This window comes from Notechis scutatus, chromosome Z, assembly GCF_049901735.1.
Source record: "Notechis scutatus isolate UNSWTSFEM ecotype Mainland chromosome Z, rNotScu1.2, whole genome shotgun sequence".
Taxonomy (NCBI): Eukaryota; Metazoa; Chordata; class Lepidosauria; order Squamata; family Elapidae; genus Notechis; species Notechis scutatus.
Genome location: NC_142025.1, coordinates 11,315,476 through 11,335,166, shown reverse-complemented (window position 1 = coordinate 11,335,166; position 19,691 = coordinate 11,315,476). Strand labels below are relative to the sequence as shown.

The 19,691-nt window shown below is 38.3% G+C and overlaps 1 protein-coding gene across 2 annotated transcripts in view; it reads left to right on the top strand.

Annotated features, from left to right (window-relative positions):
• The window catches only part of VIPR2 (vasoactive intestinal peptide receptor 2), a 149,660-nt gene that overhangs the window by 70,110 nt on the left and 59,859 nt on the right, over positions 1-19,691 (top strand). The window contains exons 6-13 of one of the 2 annotated variants that reach the window (XM_087946914.1): positions 1,638-1,776; positions 4,184-4,334; positions 5,353-5,413; positions 9,749-9,818; positions 11,883-11,974; positions 12,091-12,214; positions 12,303-12,344; positions 14,780-14,856. In XM_087946914.1, the coding sequence (XP_087803040.1) occupies positions 1,638-1,776; positions 4,184-4,334; positions 5,353-5,413; positions 9,749-9,818; positions 11,883-11,974; positions 12,091-12,214; positions 12,303-12,344; positions 14,780-14,856 (756 nt within the window). Of the gene's footprint in view, positions 1-1,637; positions 1,777-4,183; positions 4,335-5,352; positions 5,414-9,748; positions 9,819-11,882; positions 11,975-12,090; positions 12,215-12,302; positions 12,345-14,779; positions 16,489-19,691 lie in introns of those variants that run through there. The other variant, XM_026687265.2, reaches the window with a different exon arrangement.

Sequence of the window (19,691 nt, the reverse complement as noted above, 5' to 3'; positions counted from 1 at the left end):
TCTCAGCTCAAGAACTTACCTTCCGACACCACTCCAACCCAGCAAGAGCTTCCTGCATCCACATCGTATCTATAGAAGGCGGCTGGCCTTACAAGTGAACCTCTTCCATTGACTTTACCAACTGAGCCGCGTAGGTCGGGGCAAGTCAGGCGATGCCCCACCTACTTACGAGAGTACGCATGTTTTTAGCTGGGGGAAAGGGGTGTTACGTACCAATGTGGTACTCTTTCTAGTCCGCAGTTCAGGCGGGAGTTGTTGGCTGACCAGTCTGACAGCTGCAATTTCAACGGGGCTGTCAGTGCGTCAGCTGTTGCCCACCACCACACGTGAACCTGTTAACTTGTGGCAGCTCTGGGTAACCAGTTATGTCCAATTAACATGTTTAACTGTTAAAGGGTTGCTTCTCAATTTACTGATGCCGCCAATTTAACACATCCACTGCTGTCCTCTTCTCCTTTTGCCTTCAATCTTTCCCAACATCAGGGTTTTTTCAGTGAGTCTTCTCTTCTCATTAGATGGCCAAAGTAGTTGAGCTTCAGCTTCAGTATTGATTTCCTTTAGAATTGACCGATTTGATCTCTTTGCAGTCCAAAGGACTCTTGAATTTTCTCCAACATCACAATTCAAAAGCATCAATTCTTCAGTGCTTCCTTATGATCCATCTCTTGCAGCCATACATTTGAGGGAATAACTACTCCAAAGCCCAGCTCTTTCAAAAACAGGCTAAAATGCTGGGCTTACCCCTTCACAACTGTAAAACTATAGTGCCTCCTTGCAACCCTCCAAGGGAGAGGGAGAGAGAGAGAAATGAAAGGCCTTAAAATAAATCACTTTAACAATTATTTCAAGTTAAGACATAGGCATTAGTTTTTCTCAGTTTTCAGTGAAATCCTTCAAGATCCCTCATTTGTCACACAAGAACTTGCAAACTAGATTAACTTCGCATTTGGGCAACTGTTTAATTTTTATGCTGTTTGGAGGGAGCATGAAACATCCTGATCTTTCACTGCTAGCTCCAATGTATGGTGCCTCAGGAGTTTCTGGACTGTCTCTTTAAAAGCAGAGGTTTTGTTATTATTATATCTTAACAGTAAACTTGATGCAGCTTGTAAAATAGCAGAGGGCAAAGAAAAATATAAGTATGGGGTCCTCAAGAGTTACACCTACATTATAGCCTTTTCTTAATAGTTCTTATCAAATAACAGAAGGTAAGTAGAAATAAGGGGACATGATGGCTCAGTGGCTAAGACATTGAGCTTGTTGATCTGAAAGGTCAGCTGTTTGAATCCCTAGCGCTGCGTAATGGAGTGAGCTCCAGTTACTCGTTCCAGCTTCTGCCAACCTAGCTGTTCAAAAGCATGTAAAAATGCAAGTAGAAAAATAGGGACCACTTTGGTGGGAAGCTAACAGCTTTCCATGTGCCTTTGGCGTTTAGTCATGCCGGCCACATGACCACAGAGACGTCTTCAGACAGTGCTGGCTCTTCGGCTTTGTAATGGAGATGAGCACTGCCCCCTAGAACCAGAAACAACTAGCATGTATGTGCGAGGGGAACCTTTACTTTTACCTTAAGTAGAAAAAACTTCAGCTATACTTTGGTTCCAGAAACTACATTGTGTTTTTCTTTCCATATGTAGGAAACTTCACTGCACTCGGAACTACATACATTTGAATCTGTTCCTGTCTTTCATTTTAAAGGCAGTCTCTGTCTTCATTAAAGATGGAATCCTCTTTTACGACACTAGCACAGATAAGTGTTCAGATCATGCTTCTTGGGTAAGTGAAGAAGTTGTTTCATTTGTATCATTTCCATGATCTTTGAGATCATTGTAGGTTATATCAAATCTTACATGAGATGACTGCCAGCAAGGGTAGTGAAGCTTCTGTTGGCTTGCCGGAAAAGAATTGGAACAGAGTAAAACTGCAAGGGGGGAAAGTTATTCTGGTAATGGCTTCCTCTCTGCTTTTGGGAAGACAGAATTACATGCAACAGATACACAGATTGATGTGATTAAATCAAGGTTCTCCTTCTTCAACCTTACATCTTGATCAGCGCTACACAGCACATAAAAAATTCGGGAGTGTACATGACAGAGCAGTTGCTTTTTGGGGGCTCGTGGTTTTGTGCCTAGTGATGTTTTTTTAAAGAAAAAATGAAAAGGGGGACCACATCAAGGGATGAAATTAATATACCCAAAGAGATAGAAATAAGTTGGAATGGGATCTGGAAGCCTTTATTTCAGTTTTAATAATTGTAAAATCACTACTGGCTAATGGAATAGGCAAAAAAAGCACTTCTCAGTTCTCCATCTGAAACTTTGATCCATCTATCACTGAACTTGCAAGATCATCATAATCAAAATGCATTTTCTAACTTCCTAACAATGAGAGGTGCTAGAAATGGGAAAGATAGTTTGAATATTTTTTAAAAAAAATGAATAGTGATATTTGTGAGTGCATGTATGTAGTTTTGCCTGTCAACACCGGACAATATTAATCTATCAAGCATCTTAACTTTCTGAAATTGAGAAATAAAGATAGCAGCCCTTAGCATGCTTAGTTTGGGTGGAAGAAACACAACTCTAGTGGGCACGAAGGGATTTATAGTGAAATTTCAGGCAAGAGTGTTATAGCACATGTAATAACAACTCTGGTAAACACAAAAGGCCTTGCAGTGCTTGCAAGAGTGTCGTAACACATACACAACCAAAGGGAATGTGCTGGTTAAACAGTATATAGTTAGTTTGGGAATGAGAGCTGTACCCTTAAGGGAATGCCTCATGGGAGATGCAGTTCATGTCATGTGGTCACATCTGTACTCCTGATTGGTCACTGAATTGACCTCTGGTTGGGTTGGGGGGGCGTTTTCTTCATTCTTACTTGGACCCAGCAACGTGCTGGAGTCTCCCCTTGCTGTATCATTATGGGATGAAGATAACAATCTTTTCACACTATGAAGACAACAATGCAAAGATTGGACATTAGATGAATCTCAACATAACTGTTGAGTTATACTTTGAGGATGCCTGATATAATCCAATAAAGAAACTTTGTATGGAAGCCTTTGTAGTGTTTAACTCCTTATCCCGGGTATTTTGGGAAGATAAATATTGCCTGGGACAAGACATGGGACAAGACAGGGAGAACTCTCAGACCATTGTAGGATATGATTTTTAGAGATTTTGCTGCTCAGTATGAAACTCTCGTCTTGATGGAGCAGCCAGCCTGAAGAAATATGGCAATTAATTTTTTTTCAAATCTATAGATATTATGATTCAATTCCTTTCTGCTTTGTTAATGAGAACCAAGAATGTGATAGCCATTGGAGGTGTTTTCGTCTTCAGCATGAAGCTTCCTCATGTAACCCCTCTCCTTCCTGTTAATTAAATTTGGCATGGCTTTTCACAAAGGTGTTCTGTGACAAAAATGCAAAACAATGGATCAGTATTTTGCATGTTCAGCCTCATACAATTCAGATGGGCATGACTGTCTTAGCTAATTTAAGAAGGAATATTCTTCTCCTCTCGAGAGCCCACTTCTGACTTCAAAGTCCTAACTTGTTGGCATCGTTGTAATATGGTCCATGTGATAAAAGTTCTGCAGCAATGAATCATTTATGCTGTGCTCATTCTGCTTTACTTATACAATAGTCAAGTATTCCTTTTCAGTTTTTCCTCAGGGTTGTACATTCCATGAGCTGTTTTTTGTTTCTGGCACAGCTGCCGTAGAATAAACTAACTTTAAAAGGGGATGGGAACATGTTTCCCAAACCAAATTACTTCTGAATAATGGGTGGTCTTTAATACCTCCGCTGTCTCCTGATTTTCAAAGGAGGTGACGTTTTTAATTCCTGGGCCTTCTTGCCCTGAAATCTGTGAGAAAGTCAGAGAGATATTTGATTTTAAAGACGAAAATGATATGCCATTACGTTAGGAGGTAACAATCAAGTACATCAGTCTCAACCTGGTTTTGAAAAGCACTTGGCATTTGCTTTCATTCATTGAATTAAGTCCAAAACAGTTGAAAGAGGCTGTTTCAGCCCATCAATAGCTAAATTCATGGAAGGAGAAATGTCTTGTCAAAGCTTGTATCTATCAAAAGAGGTTTTAAACAAAGGAAACCATTTACTGTGTTACAGCAGTTTCTTTGCATAAACATTTCATCCTTGATTTGTAACTTTCAGGTCGGCTGCAAGGCTAGTTTGGTATTTTTCCAGTACTGTGTAATGGCCAATTTTTATTGGCTCTTAGTTGAAGGACTTTATCTCCACATCCTCCTCATGGTCATGTTCTCTTCTAACAGACACTTCACCGCATATCTCCTTACTGGATGGGGTAAGAAAGTCAATATAATTACTTCTGTTTTTTATTCCCTCCCCCTCAAGATCAAAGGAGATTTTGGAATCCTACTTAGAATTTGAGACTTGACCAAACTCCATGTTGTCTCTGTTGGTATCTGTCCCATCTTTGACCCACTATTGTTTTGAAGGTTCAGCAAGTGGTAAACTAATGGAGATGCATAGAGCTGTTGCTACAAACTGGATTTATGTAGTTTGATAGTTCACAAATTATTTAGTCCCCTTACGTTAGTGCTTAATCTTGACTTATGACCTCAATTGAGCCCAAAATTTCTGTTGCTAAGCTAGACAGTTGTTAAGTGAATTGACTCCAGGACACTGCAACCATCATAATAAATATGAGCTAGTTGATAAGCATCTGAATTTTGATCACTTGACCATGGGAATGCTGCAATGGTTTTAAGTGTGAAAAATGGTCACAAGTCCCTTCTTTCAGTGTTGTTGTAACTTTGAACAGTCATTAAATAAACTGTTGCAAGTTGATGACCACCTGTACTTGGAGAGACAACTATAGAATCCCTGGAGGAGCATGGAGAACCATACTGAAAAGAAGATTCAGAGTTGCTAGGTAGAATAAAGTCTTGGCATCAATAGTTTTCCAGAAACAAGTCAGGGAGTAATATTTGGACATATTCAATGAGCATTTCCAGTTTCAAAACACATTGGACAGCTGCTCATAGTTATATACAGTAGTTCATTCTGGATGTACAGACATTTTAGCTGTTTATTGCATTTGGACACCATTCCAATTGTAGATGACTAAGGATGGTTTAAAATATGGAGACAAGACCAAATAGTAATAAACGTGTGTCCAGAAAACGAAACACAAAGTTGAGCTATTAGTGCTTTCTCTCAGCCAATTCTCATGCTATGCCATATTTGAATACTTCACCTACAAAGTGGTTTCTATTTGCATGATTAATTTTGCCAGATCAAGCATTGATTATATATTTTCTTTTTTTCCCCTTGCCTCCTTGGCTACGTGTTTCTTCCAGGAATCCCTACAATTTTCATCATCATATGGATAATAACTAGAGTCTATCTAGAGAACAGTGGGTAAGGACCAATTAAATAGAAGCATATTCACTTCCAGGCTTCATTGTAAAAGATACTAGCTCTGTTTGTATGATGTCCAAAATTTAATCCTGGATACATAGGTTGCAACAGTTGTATAAATAACATAGATAGGTTAAATATGAATTTGAATTGTAGTTATCAGAGCTAGTTTCCTTTGCTTAACTAGGAAGATGTTTAAAAGCTCAGTGTTACATCACAGCTTCCTGATCTTCTGAAGTATCATAGGAGACCACCAAAAAAGAGCACAGCCGACAAAATTCTATCATTTTTGGCTTTCTGATGGGGTTTTTAATGTGAGGATCTCACTTTTGAATCAAAATTTCATCATTCAAGTTGAGCCAGTCATTCCTGATACGCTAGATCAAGGGGCTTCAAACTTGGCAAGTTTAAGATTTGTGGACTTCAACTCCCAGAATTCCTGAGTTAACATGACTGGAGGAGGAATTCTGGGAGTTGAAGTCCACAAGTCTTAAAGCTGTCAAGTTTGAAGACCCCTATGCTAGATCATGCAAATGGGGTGTTGGTGAGTCCATTTATAGGCTCAGTCCTGGTACAGAGTAAGGACAGTAAAGAAGTAACAACTTTGTTCCCCAAAATAATGGCTATAGCTGATGTGAAAACAAGTTTCGTGTCTTGGAGGAAAAAACCAGATATAATGCAATGAATTTAATGTATGATCTTTATTTAAAATGCAGAGCAAATAACTGAAATATATGATGTAATTTCTGAACGCTGTGTTCTTTCCTTGCTTCCCTTCCCCCACTCCTGCCTCTCCATCGTACCTGATCGTGACCATAATGCAGTTGCCCATTCTAGACATCATTTATTTATTTAGTAGATTTAGAAGCCTCCTGATACTGGGTAGCTTACACTTAAAATGGGAAAACAATAAAAAGAATCTCAAGTATCCAGACAAATTCTGTCACAACCTCCACAAACAATCTCCCACAAGGCCTGGGAGAACAGCCAGTCTTCTAAAGAGTTGCAGAACATCATTTTTTTAAAAAATGATTGATTATGTCTCATCAAGCTGGTGTTGATGCTTGGCAACCACATAGATAGGTTTTTCTATTATAATCAGGATGGATGCTGTTTGGATCTCTGTAGAGGGATAACTTTCCAGAGGACAGGTGCTTCAACAGAAAAGGCCTGCTTTATGGGTCTTGATAGATGGAATTACAATCATGCAGGAACAGTGTCAATTAAGTAGGAAGCCATTTCAAACTACCACCAAAAAAGCAGTGTCTATGCCCTTCATAGTGTATATATTGTTTGTGATATGCAGGTACAATTCAACTTCGCATTAATTATTATGGGCTTTTGTTTTGAGACTTGCTGATTCACAGTAAGATATGAAATGCCTCAGATGATAAACATGGATTGCCACATGATATGAAGACTTGTCAAAGAAGTGAAGACATGGAAAAATACAAAAATGCAAATAAAAAAAGTTGTTTTCTTCCTCCATCCAATATTTGCAATATTTTTCTAATATTCTAACTTAGAATTGGATTTGTTGAAAATCTTAAAACTTGTACCTGGCTGGGCTTCCTTAAAAAGGAAATTAAAGATAGTGAATCTCTAACAATATCAGTGAAGAAGAAAACTAGGAGACATTAAAAATGAGTCAATGTAGTTGAACAGGCAGCTTATGAAGGAACTGAGTCAACTGAAGAAGATGCTTAAATGGAATGGAAGGTAAGACAAACATCCAAGGAAATTAAGAAATGTAGCAGAGAGATTAGGAAAGTAATGGTAGAAAATAGCACCAGGCTCACAAGGAAGGTTTCTTCAAATAAGTCAATAACAAGAGGAAGGCAGAAGAAAGGAGAAATCACTGTTAGTTCAGGTGGAAAAATCTTGATAGATGACCCAAAATATAATCCATACAAAGGAAGTCAATTGCTATTTTGCTTCTGTATCCAAAGGAAATGGTCATTTGAATAGCATCGGTTTTAGAAGAATGTTCATAGAGAGGATTGAAGTCAATAAAGATGTGGTAAAAGAACCATTTTCAATGTCTTCAAGTCCCCAAGCCTTGAAAATGCATCCTACAACAGTGATGTTGTTCATGGAAGACTATTGAGGCTTCCTTCCAAGTTTGCATGTCAAAGGATTGTGGTCTCCTCCTCCTTTTCCTTCTCCTCCTCCTCCCAAAAATATGATCCCAGTAATTATTGACCAGTCAGCCTAATATTAATAGAAATATGTTATAGTACAGCAAATAATAAGCATGTCATTTGTAAATTTGTAAATGGTGCTTTGATTGCTAAGTGTCAGCGTGATTTTGTCAAAAATAGATCATATGAGACATGATCATCTCCTTGGACAAGATAATTACTTTCATGGAGTATGGGAATGCTGTGTATGTAACCTATTAGGAGAAGAAAATGGAGATGGGTGTGGAACACTTCATAGGAGTGTGCAAATATATATTAGTGGACAGAGGGTAAAGCTGTTGCTCTCTTCCTTGTAACAGTTGATCTAACAAAAGAGAAAATGTCTTCCCGTTGCTAAGCTGTGACCAAATAAAATCCCTATAAAATTGAAAAGGAATAGCCTAGTTTCTAAATATATTATTTATTAAACAAGTGTATATAGCTCCCAACTCACACATTTATTTATTTTATTTATTTATAAAATTTAGTGGCCACATATCATAATAGCTTACGGTCATCAAAATATGTCTTTACGTATACAATTAAAACATTAAAATCAAACATTAAAACCCAAGGACACATGGGGAAGAGGGGAGCAGAGTGAGGGGAGTCTGTTGTTACTCAATCAACCATCTCCACAGTGCTGTTCCCTCACTGGGCCCCCAAGCCAACTGGCAGTGCCATGTCTTTTAAGACCTTACAAAGGGAGGGACGGGCAAGAAACTCTCATCGGGGGGCAAGATGTTCCAGACCAATGCCATTTCTATTCCATAATTGGGTCTGAATCCTGACTGAAAGGTGTCCAGATATCTGTTTCATCAGGACCATTTACAGCTGCCAGGCCACTAGGATGGGGGAGGCTGCCTCCTTGCAAGTAATCTGGTCGGCCAGTATTGGGTCTGTCACCTCTCTGCCCTACAAACTGTTGAATCGGAGGGATGGGTTAACTTCACTTCCTTGTCCTTGCTGACCACTGGCAGCTGCTCTGATTCTCACTTGGAGCTTCCAGGCTAACTTATTGCAGCTGTGACTTCCTTTACTCAGCTCAGCCAGCTGCCCATTCAGTCATTCCAGATGCAGTTACTCTGTTGAGCTGGGGCCCTGTGCCCCCTGGTCTGCATCTCCAACAACCCTGGGCTCACTGCCCAGAGGTGCCAGGGCTCATTCTCCTCTTTCGAATCAGTGTCCAGAGAGGAGACTGGCTGTGTGGGATCCAATTGAGGGGTGGCATGCTCCCTACGAGATCAAGGAGCGTGCGAGGTGCCAATCAACAGATCACCGATAAGACATGTAGGGGAGCCTGACGAGCCCCGGAGACAACCACGTCCTGCAAGTTTGCGAGGTGATGCATGATGCCAGATACGCACGGCACAACTGTGTTGTGCAACGATTAGATCAGTTGTTGCACTGGCGAGGCTTCTGTCCAAGTGTTGAACCCATCGTACCATCCGGCACATCCTTTATTAAACCAGACTTACTGGTGGAGGCAATGACCCGACTTTGGATCGTGGATGTCTCCATTGTGTCCGGTTATCGAATGCGGGAGACCTGGGACATCAAGGTCTCCAAATACAGACAGCCTGATTGCGTCGCTGATATTCGGCATTGGACCGCCGTTAACTCATCTGTCTCGGTCCACCACCTCCCTGTTATCATTTCCAACCGAGGACTACTGTATCTGGCATTGGGCTACAAACCTTGGGCTTGAGCCGTAGAGACTGCGGAGACATCAGTCTTCTTACCATCATTGGCTCGCTCAAATGCTATGATGCATATATGCGCAGAACCGGGAAAAGTTGAATCTGGACCTCGGGTGACGTGTGATTCATGACACTGCCGCAAGCAGCAACTCCACTGGTGTGACTATCTCTAGAGAATTTTCACGCCCAGAGAGAGCTGCCTCTCTGATAATTCATGATACCCTAGAGAGATTGTTGTCCTGTAGTTCCCATCCCATCTATCCATTGTCATACAGTTTAAAAATAATACTTGTTTCTGATTTACAATTATATTGTAGTACTCTTTGCTTTTTCTATTTTCAAATTTTCTCACAATTTTGCTAGAGTTAAGCAACAATTATGGTACAATTACACAGGATTTATTATTTTTATTTATTAGGTGTCTTTGCTGATTCATTGTTTCCTTTTTTTAACAGTTGCTGGGATACAAATGAGCATAGTGCTCCTTGGTGGATTATACGAGTACCAATCCTAATTTCCATTTTAGTAAGTAAATTCAGCATTGGAAATGAATTATGTTAATGTAAGTTTTCACACTAGCTTTTATCCCTTGAAATTTCATGCACAAGTGTTGGTCTAGACAAAAATCTAATATTTTTCATTATTAATTTTAAACGCACCTTTCAGCACCAAAAGGAGAGGCTGAGGTTCCCCCAAAGCAGCTAATAATAAAAATTTAGAAAGAACAATACATTCGCGCTATAGAAAGCAATTCCACAGTCCTAAAAACAAAACAAAAAACTGAACCATTGACATTCTTTCTATTACATAATCCCTGGTGAATTTAAAAAAACTTAGCCTGCTTTCTGAAAGAGTAGCTAAATGTTATTTATTTATTTTAATTTATTGGCTGCCCAAGTCCAATGGAATCTGACCAGTGGGCAAAATCAAAAAAAGACATAACTGCCAAAAAATTTAGATGAAAAGTCTTTCCCATCATTAGTTCGACAAAAGTCAACATTCTTCCATATTAGATACTGATATTATAACTGCCCCAAATTTAGTTCTTATGTATAACTTACAGAATTATAGTTCAACAGTATTTCTCCAAATTGCAAGTACATGTCATCCTCCCATCTTGTCCGCAACTGGGACAAGAAGTTCTGTTGCTAAGCAAGGCAGCTTTTAAGTGAGCCATGCCCAATTTTATGACCCCCTTTTTTTTTTTTTTGCTATGGATGTTAAGCAGATCAATGCATTTATTAAGTAAATCATCAATCTTTAAGTAAATCCAGCTTTCCCCACCAGCCCTGCATTGACTTTGTCCAAAGCCAGTGGAAAAGTTTGCAGATGGTGATTGCATTGCCATAGAGGGTCATAAGTCACTTTTTTCAATGCTATTATAACTTCAAATGGTGACCTGTAAAGAGCTGGCTTTAATGGCTAAGGTGGGACTTAAACTGACAGCCTCTTTGCTTTTTGCCTGGTACCTTAACCACTAAACTGGCTTATGACCAGAGGTGATATTCAGCAGGTTCTGACCAATTGTGGAGAACTGGTAGCGGAAATTTTAAGTAGTTTAGGAGAACCGGTGGTAACCTTCCCCCAGGAGTGTGGAGAGAATGGAGATTTTACAGTATCCTTCCCCTGCCAAGCCCACCAAGCCATGCCCACAGAAAAATAAATGAATCCCACCACTAGTTATGATGTGTAATACTAGTTATGTTATGACATGTAATATTAGTGTTAATGATAATAATATAGTGGTAGAAATTATGGAAAATCAACCTTAGTAAAGGACCAGAAGAGAATCTTATTATAACTCCTAATTTAAGGAAATAATATAATTCTGAGACAGACAAATGGACAGGTGTATTTATAGAGGCCTGTCTGTCTCTCTTTTAAAATTTCATTACCTAAAGGCCAATTAATCTTTTAAAAAGATTCAGGAGAATAAAATTATTAAATATATTTTCCCTCTCTTTAATTATCTTGCAATGTCTTTATAAACAACTGAATATTCATGGACAAGTTTGTGGTTGCTAGGTGATCAATTCTTAGAATTCAGCCCAATATTGATTTTCCCCAAGATAAGCCCCCCTGAATTCCCTGAGAATTGATTCTAAGTGGATGAACGTATTGGATGTATATTTAGCTTCTAATATATACTGTTAGATACACCGAAATGTAATTCTTTCTATATTTAACTGGGAGTAAATTTTAATCCACACATTAAGGCAAGGGTCTTCAAACTTGGCAAGTTTAAGACTTGTGGACTTCAACTCCAAGAATTCCTGAGCTAACATGACTGGAGGAGGAATTCTAGGAGTTGAAGTCCACAAATCTTAAAGCTGTCAAGTTTGAAGACCCCTGCATTAAGGCCATATTTTTCATCTTTGCAACTTTAAAATAGATGAATTTCAACTCCTAGAATTTGGACTGGGAATTCTGGGAGTTGAAGTCCATCTATCTTAAAGTTACTAAGATTGAGAAACATTGCAAGTTTTTTTTTCTTCTGAACATCATTAGAAGATTTAACTTATCAGTGAATAACTGGAAAAACTATGCCTTTTGATACAATTATTAATACCTCCGTTAATTCTTTCACAGGTAAATTTTATCATATTCATTAGCATAATAAGAATTCTGCTGCAGAAGTTAAGATCGCCAGATGTGGGAGGCAATGAACAGTCACAATACAAGTGAGTGAAATGCAAGTCTCTTATCTATCTCTTGATGGAGGCCCCTTTTGGCAAAACACAAATCAGAGGAGCTCTGACTTATCGTAATGGGCTTATTTTATGTGTTTATTTTTAAGGAGACTTGCAAAGTCAACACTGCTTCTGATTCCACTCTTTGGTGTTCACTATGTGGTGTTTGCACTCTTTGGTGTTTCTGAGTACTACCAGATGATTTTTGAATTATGCCTGGGTTCTTTTCAGGTAGTAGCCGAGCAATTTTTCTTCTTAAAATAATTTTGATTTAATTTTATTACTGTGTTTTAACTTGTCAATATTTTGCCCTTGCCAGGGACTGGTTGTTGCAATCCTGTACTGCTTTCTGAACAGTGAAGTAAGTTTATATCTTCTTGTAATAAAATTGGGAGAAGTGATAATATTTCAGACAATTACGCTGTTGTTCAGTTGTTGACAGAAGCCCCAAGATCCACTTTCTAGTATATGGAGGTTGGACTAAGAAAGGGCCATCTGGGCATTGGGGTCACTTCAAGTGAGAATAGAGGGAACTTGTTTTAAACATTGCAAAAACCATAGCAGGTTTTAAATCCGTGATGGCGAACCTATGGCATGCGTGCCAGAGGTGGCACCCAGATCCCTCTCGGTGTCGAAAAGATTAGCCATCACTGTTTTAAATCATAGTTTGTTGAGGAGTACTGTGTGGTAAAGTGAATACTGTCACAGATAGGAGTGGAATCAAGAATTCCCTTCCTTCTTTCCTGGTAATATTCTTTTTAACACATGTAACTTACTTCCTTCCTCCATTCCTTTTTTTTTTTTAATGTACTAAACCTGGCTCAGCTTTACATTTCTATTGTGTGTTTCCAACTTGAAACTAGCCACCAATTTTCCAGAGTGTGGTTGAAAGAGGCTCCCGGAGCTCCTCAAATGAGTCTAAAGACCACTTGCAGCCCTGGAACTTCAGATTATCCATTTTTGCCTTTAAGTATAGTTTACAAACTACAGTGCCTGGATATAGTTAACACACTGTGGGATTAAACCTAAGCAACGCTGGATGGACACGATCAAGGCCGATCTAGAGATCGCGAAGGCAGACCCGACATACGTGGCAGACAGAGAGGCGTGGAAGCAGTACTCAAGGACATTAGCGGACCTCGCCAGAGCGCGAGACAAACGCTGAAGAAAAAGAAGAAGAAGAAGAAGACTGTGGGATTAAACCAACTGCATCCCGGTAGGAGATGAGAGCCCAGCCATTCAGCTAACTGGAATAGTGGAGGTTTCTGCAGGAAGGCCTTTTTTTCCCCAAAAGAGAGAAAATGCAAAGAAGGAGAGACATTATAGTTTATGACTCCAGCTGGAAACCTTGGTATAAACCAAATCAAGCACCAACTAAACTTGAAACAGCCATTTGTGGACTTTGTTCTTTGATGACTGCTAAAGACTAATAGGGAAAAATTGGGTTCTTAAGTAAATAGGATTGTAAATGTCTAGGGTAAAGTAAGAAGAGTGCTGGATGATTTGTTGAGATTTTATAAGCTCATGCTTGTGACATTAGGAAAGTATCTAACCACCTTCCCTTCTGTGGGCCTCTTCCTCAGTTATCTTTGATTTTTTTTCAAACATCTGGTTCCTTTTTTACTTTGATAGGATGTATCCAAAACATTTAAGCTTTAGCTTAAGTGTTACTGCTTCTAGTGAACATTAATTGGATTCAGCACCTCCCCCAAAAAAAAAAAAAAAAATAGCGATACTCTGCAAGTTTTTTATCAGTTAACAACTGTCTTTTTCTGCTGGGAGTTACTGAGGGAGTAACTTTCAGATATTAGTCTGCCAGTTGTTGGGTTTTAATTTGGCATCCAAAATTTGGAAGTAAAAGTTCCTGAACTAAGAGAGTTTTAGTTTCAAGTCAGCATGCCTAATTTTCAGTATGTAATTGAATTTTTCGTGTTTGCTTTTAGGTTCAAAATCTTTGCTTAGAAGTTAAGAGCGAGATAAAAAGTATCTTGACTTCAGTTTTCTTAGCAGCTTCAGAAACACATCCCTATTGTTGAGTATTGTTCTTGTTTTGCCGGGATGTTTGGGTTTTTCTCAGTCTAGTGCCAAATTGATTTGATTGGGGTTTTTTTCACCACCACTTTAACACCTTTAGATTTGGAATGCTTTGAATAAATGAGCTTTCTACTATTTTTATGTTTTTATCAGCACCCCAATTATAGCACAGCATATTGTAAACTGTCAAGCAATTTCAATACATAGCATAACAAGTTGTATTTAGAAAAAACAACTGTAATACAGTTTTATTAAATGCGGGAACCTTCGTATAATTCCCCTTTCCTTTTATTTCACCTTCTTGTGTATGAGGGGCCCTTGGCGCTCTCTGAGCTTGGTGGTTTTCTGGCAGACATTTCATTACCCAACTAGGTAACATCATCCATGAGCTACATATATTTATTTTATTTATTTTATTTATTTATTTATTTGATTTGCCAATTGTTTACAAGATAATAAGTATAAGTGTATACATAGTTGTGAATACATGAAATGGGTACATATAAGAAAAATAAAAGAATAAGAGAAACAATAGGACAGGGACGGTAGGCACGTTGGTGCGCTTACGCACGCCCCCTACAGACCTCTTAGGAAAGGGGTGAGGTCAATAGTAGACAGTCTAAGGTTAAAGTTTTTGGGGTTTGGGGAAGAGAATCATATTCTCTTGTGTTGGCTTATTGCATATTTAAGCATGTTTTTAATCCCACAGTGAATTAACCCCAGCCTTGATAAATTCCATGCTGGTTTCCTGTTTGCTTTTAGGTTCGAGGAGAGCTGAAAAGAAAATGGAGGAGCTGGTGTCTGAATGAAAGAATGAGCCGCGATTACAAAAATCACAGGTCTTCTGTTTTTCCAAATGACTCAGAAAGTGGACCCCAATTGCATCGCAATTCGGCCACCCAGTTTTCTTCTCAGTCCGAAACCTCGGTGATATAAGTCACCTAGGTGTCTACAGAAAAACTATGGGGCACGTCCCTGGGTACATAGTTCATTCATTGTGCTATTTTCTAATGTGTAGAGTTTGTACTCCACTTTATCTGTATGTCGAGATAGAGGGATTTCCAGCCTATGACGGCTATCTTTTGTACTTGCTTTTAGAACTTGGTTATGATGAAACCCTTTCCCCTCTATTAATTCCCCCACCCAAACTGTGTATGCTGCAAATAGCTGTTAATAGTTTAATAGTCACCATTCCATATTTGGTTTAAACCTCGGGAAAATCATCAAATCATACAGCAGTTAGTCTCATCTGTTGCAGAAATGTTTGTTTTTACAAAGTTGGTTCCAAAGACTATACCTTTAGATATTAAATCTTCTACCATTGTTGCCCTTTGGCAGAATTTTGACTCTCGGAGTAAATTCTGTGCAGGTAGTCCTTTTCAGCAATCATATTTGGGACCAGCAACTTGATCATTAAGTAAACTGGTCTCTGAGTGAAACGTGAGTTTATGATCTTCAGCTTTCCTTTGCTTCACAGACCTATGAAGCTCATAAATGGGAGGACTGGTCACAAAATTACTTTTTCATTACCATTGTAATTATGAATGGTCACTAAGCAAGACAGTCGCTAAAGGGGGACTACCTGTAGAGAAGCCAGCTGCTTATATTTGCAATATTGTTTGATGGAAGACCATGAATTTGCTTGGTCTTTAGAACCTAGAAGGATCATACGTATATGACACTGGCTTTCCATCCCAAACAAGCTATTTACAGAAGTGTGATTATGACATAGGAGTGGGGCTTGTGGCCATAGCTTGTTTGAGTTCTCTTGTAGGTGAACACTTGAAGGGATTTGAATGCAAAGTAAAAATGGAAAATTAAATTTTAAGTGGGCTATCACAGAATATTGTACCTTCCTGGCAGGATAGAATAGATTGGAAAGCATTTGAAAAAGGAAAAACAATCAATATCAAACTTTTTTTATTGTTTCTGTGATCTTCCAAATGCTGTTGATTATCAGTTTTTTCATATGTTGGTTTTAATACTATTTATTGTGTGCCTTTTTTATATTCCCTGTAATGTAATGTATTTTGACTAGTCCCAAGGCTTTCCTTTTTGTTAGCTTCTGTGGATTTCTGTAAAATAAGACAAAAGCACTTATCGAGGGACATCCTCTTGCCACCTCTCCATAATGTTGTCCGATTTTATTAGATTCCTATTTGTTTTTAATGCCTTGGCCATGGGATCCTAACAAAAAATTTCCAATCTCTTTTTTATGAAGAGAGAGGGCATCAACACTAAAAGGGCAGTCATGACGATGTAAGATGATTAGTATAAAACCAGATAATATCTTTGGAACAGCAGTTTATAAAAGATGAAATAAAAAGCATAATTCAGTATGGTCATAATGCTTTTTTGATTTGATATAACTGTGTTTCTATGTTTCCTTTTCCAGTATTCCTTTTTCATTGTTCCTTTCCAGTATTTTTCAAACTGAAAATTGCTTGTTTTTTTTGAATTGAGTTTTTCTTCTTGTTTCTTCTTTTCTTCTTTCTAAAAAGTTGAATAAGTTCCAAAATGTGGAACGAATTAACTGTGATTAAATTTTAGGGTTTTTTTTTTAAATAACAAGATGAAAAATAAATATCACTCTGGGTGTATTAGCAAGTTATCACTTGATATGAGGAATAGCAAAAAAAAAAAAAAAAAAAGTTACACAACATGATTTTATGTTTGCCATTGCTTTTTTCTAGGATTGTTTTAGTTTTCAAGTCCAGCCTGCAAATTTAGTCTTTCCAAATACTAGCCTAAATTTAAGTTTAATCATCCTACATTGACTAAGCACAATGACAATCAAATTTATTTTTTTATAAAAGATGCATTGGAAACCATTTTATATAACAAAACAGATTGAAAACCTAGCACCTCATTATAATTTGTAATCTTATGATATGCTCAGGTTGTTTACAGGTAAGATTATATGGAAAAAAATCTCTTTGCCTAGGGATGTGGCTATGCTTGATGGCCATTAGACCAACTCTTAAGCATCACTAGGGCCTTAAGGAGGCTCAATGGCTTTGTTTTTTTCCAGTAATACTCGTGTGACTTAAAGGAGCTGAAGTCAGTAGTCCAATCAGGAACTGAGCCTTCTCCCCAGGTTTTTCTGTTTTCTGGCTGATAGCTGCAAATTTATTAGCCCCAGCCTGATCTTGAGCTCCATGAAGATCGACTACCCTGTTAATATAAGTAGTCTTCAACTTACAACCATTTGTAAAAAGTACCTTATAACCCGTCTTCGCACTTAAAACTGTCGGGCCATCCCCATGGTCGCATGATCAAAATTCTGGCACCTGGCATGCATTTATGATAGTTGCAGCATCCCAGGGTCATGGGATTGTCATTTGAGACCTTCCCAGTTGGCTTTTTGACAAGCAAATAGTGGGAGAACTGAGACAATTATAGTGATTTGCTTAACAACCATGCCAAAAAAGATAAAATTGGGCTTGGCTTATTTAACAACCGCCTTGCTTAGCAATGAAAGTTCTAGTCTAAATTGGGGGCTTTAGTCAAGTGCTACCTGTATAGGGCAGGAATGAATCCCAGATAGTGAGATACTGCAGTAGCACTGTAGCCTTTTCAGTCGTGTCTGTCCTTTTCAATCTTGCCCCAAATATAGATAGTATTTTGAAATTGGCAATTGTGGAATATATCAAATTATAAATATTGTTGGGACTAAGATGGCTATAGGTAAGTCATTTGTAATGCGACTTTACATCTCAATGTTGCTGACCGCCTATTCAAAATTAACAAGATTGAAAAAAGATTTGACATGATCCCTTTTTTAATAACTATAAAAGGCATAAACCAAAAGAGGACTTTTTTGTTTTGTTTTAACCTCCTGTCTTTGTGCAACCATTGTAAAAGGACACAAAGCTGACAAGTATTTATAAATAGAAGTGTGAAATATCTCCAGTCCTAAGAGAAAAAGGCATAGCCGTGTTTACTTCTATTGTCTTTGGCTTTCTTAAATAATAAACCAAGTTTATGCTGCTGTACTTTTCCACAAGAGCTGCTTGTCCCTCAGAATCTGAAGTGGCAGGTTTCTAAGAAATAAACATTCTCTCTGGTTTGCAATTTAACTTGGATAGAGCATTCAGCAGCTTTTTCTAATTTGGGCATATCATCTTCATCCTATTTATGCTTAAGCCCAGCCATTTATTCTCAAATTTCATTTCACAGCAGAACCAGCACATGAGCCAAACCGCATTTCTAGACATGGAGCAAAGGTGTTTACGCATCATGAACGCCACAGATTCTATTTTGCATCTGCGTGGTTGCCATCTTTAAGTCAAATCCCTGTGAGATTACAGGAAGAATGATCAGGAGCGCTCAAGGCCACTACTAAATATCTAATGACCTGGTCCAGGAGCATCCTCAGGAGGATGGCATTTTTTAAAAAGTCGTAATGGCTGCCAGAAATATACAATTGAAACACTGCCACTTTGTGTAAAAAACAGAAACACAATGCATATTAAAAAGAGGCAGAGTTTCAATCACACAACCACCAACAGGAGTTTTGGGACTCTACTCCCCACTTCCTTCGGCTACTGATGAGATTGCCTAGTTGAGTAATGAAATGTCTGCAAGAAAACAACCAAGCTCAGACAGCACCAAGGACTCAGTTTGCAGATTGTTGCTAAGGTCTTGTCCTGCTCTTAGAGTGGCAGAAAGAACATGCAGATCTTCTAGTCGATTTGTCCTCCTGCCCCAAATCAAGCCATATATTTAGTTAAAATACAAGGGGATCAATTCCTACACGCCTTTTCTCCCTACTTTCTAATGCTGTGTGAAAGAATGCAGGAAGAGCAGGCACCAGACACTGGGCCCTAAGCAAAGCAACACTTTCACCATCTTATCTCAAGTTATTTATCTTAGAGACCAGAGTGAAGGGTATTAATCTGTAAAGATTGAGGTGGAAAGAGTCATACCCCTCCTGCCTTCCTTCTAATTGTGATTCTACGCCAACCTAACCCATTTATTATAATTACAAAACAATTGTAATTTCAAAAAAAACTGCATTAGATAAAGTCTAATGCTGTTTTAGCATGTAAACAGATGCTCAGCTTTATTTTCCAATCAAGAGTTCCCCTTGACCATGAGCAACATGCTGGGAGAAAAACATCTGACTCCAAAATATGAAACTACATTTACTGTCTCTATATTTATTCATTTTTTCCTGTCACGTTGAAAATTGATAGGGATCAAAGTTATGCATCTCTGAAACAGAAGAATGTGGAATTCATAAAACTGAAAACTAAATACATTCCATTGCATTGTTTGAAATCATATAGATTTTTGACTACTGTAATATTTCAGGTTCAAAAAAAGCCATAGGTGAGAGAGTTCATTTGCTATATATTTGATACAGGGTTCAGAATTGAAGGTTGTAAATTCAAGCCTTATATTAGCCTTCACAATCTGGTGCCCTCAAGGTAGGTTGGATTTCAGTTTCCTGATTTCTTAGCCAATACATTTGGAAGGGATCCCAGAATGAGGAAGTCTCATTTAGGTGTCAGTTCAGAGTTTTATTTTCCTTTCTGTCATGGGCGTCACTGACCAATCAAATAATCAGCCCATTTTGTTTCAAATAATATTTCTATATATCCTTTCTACCTCCCTACCTTTCTGGTATTTAGCACAGATGTCATGCCAATTATTGTACCATGACAATATA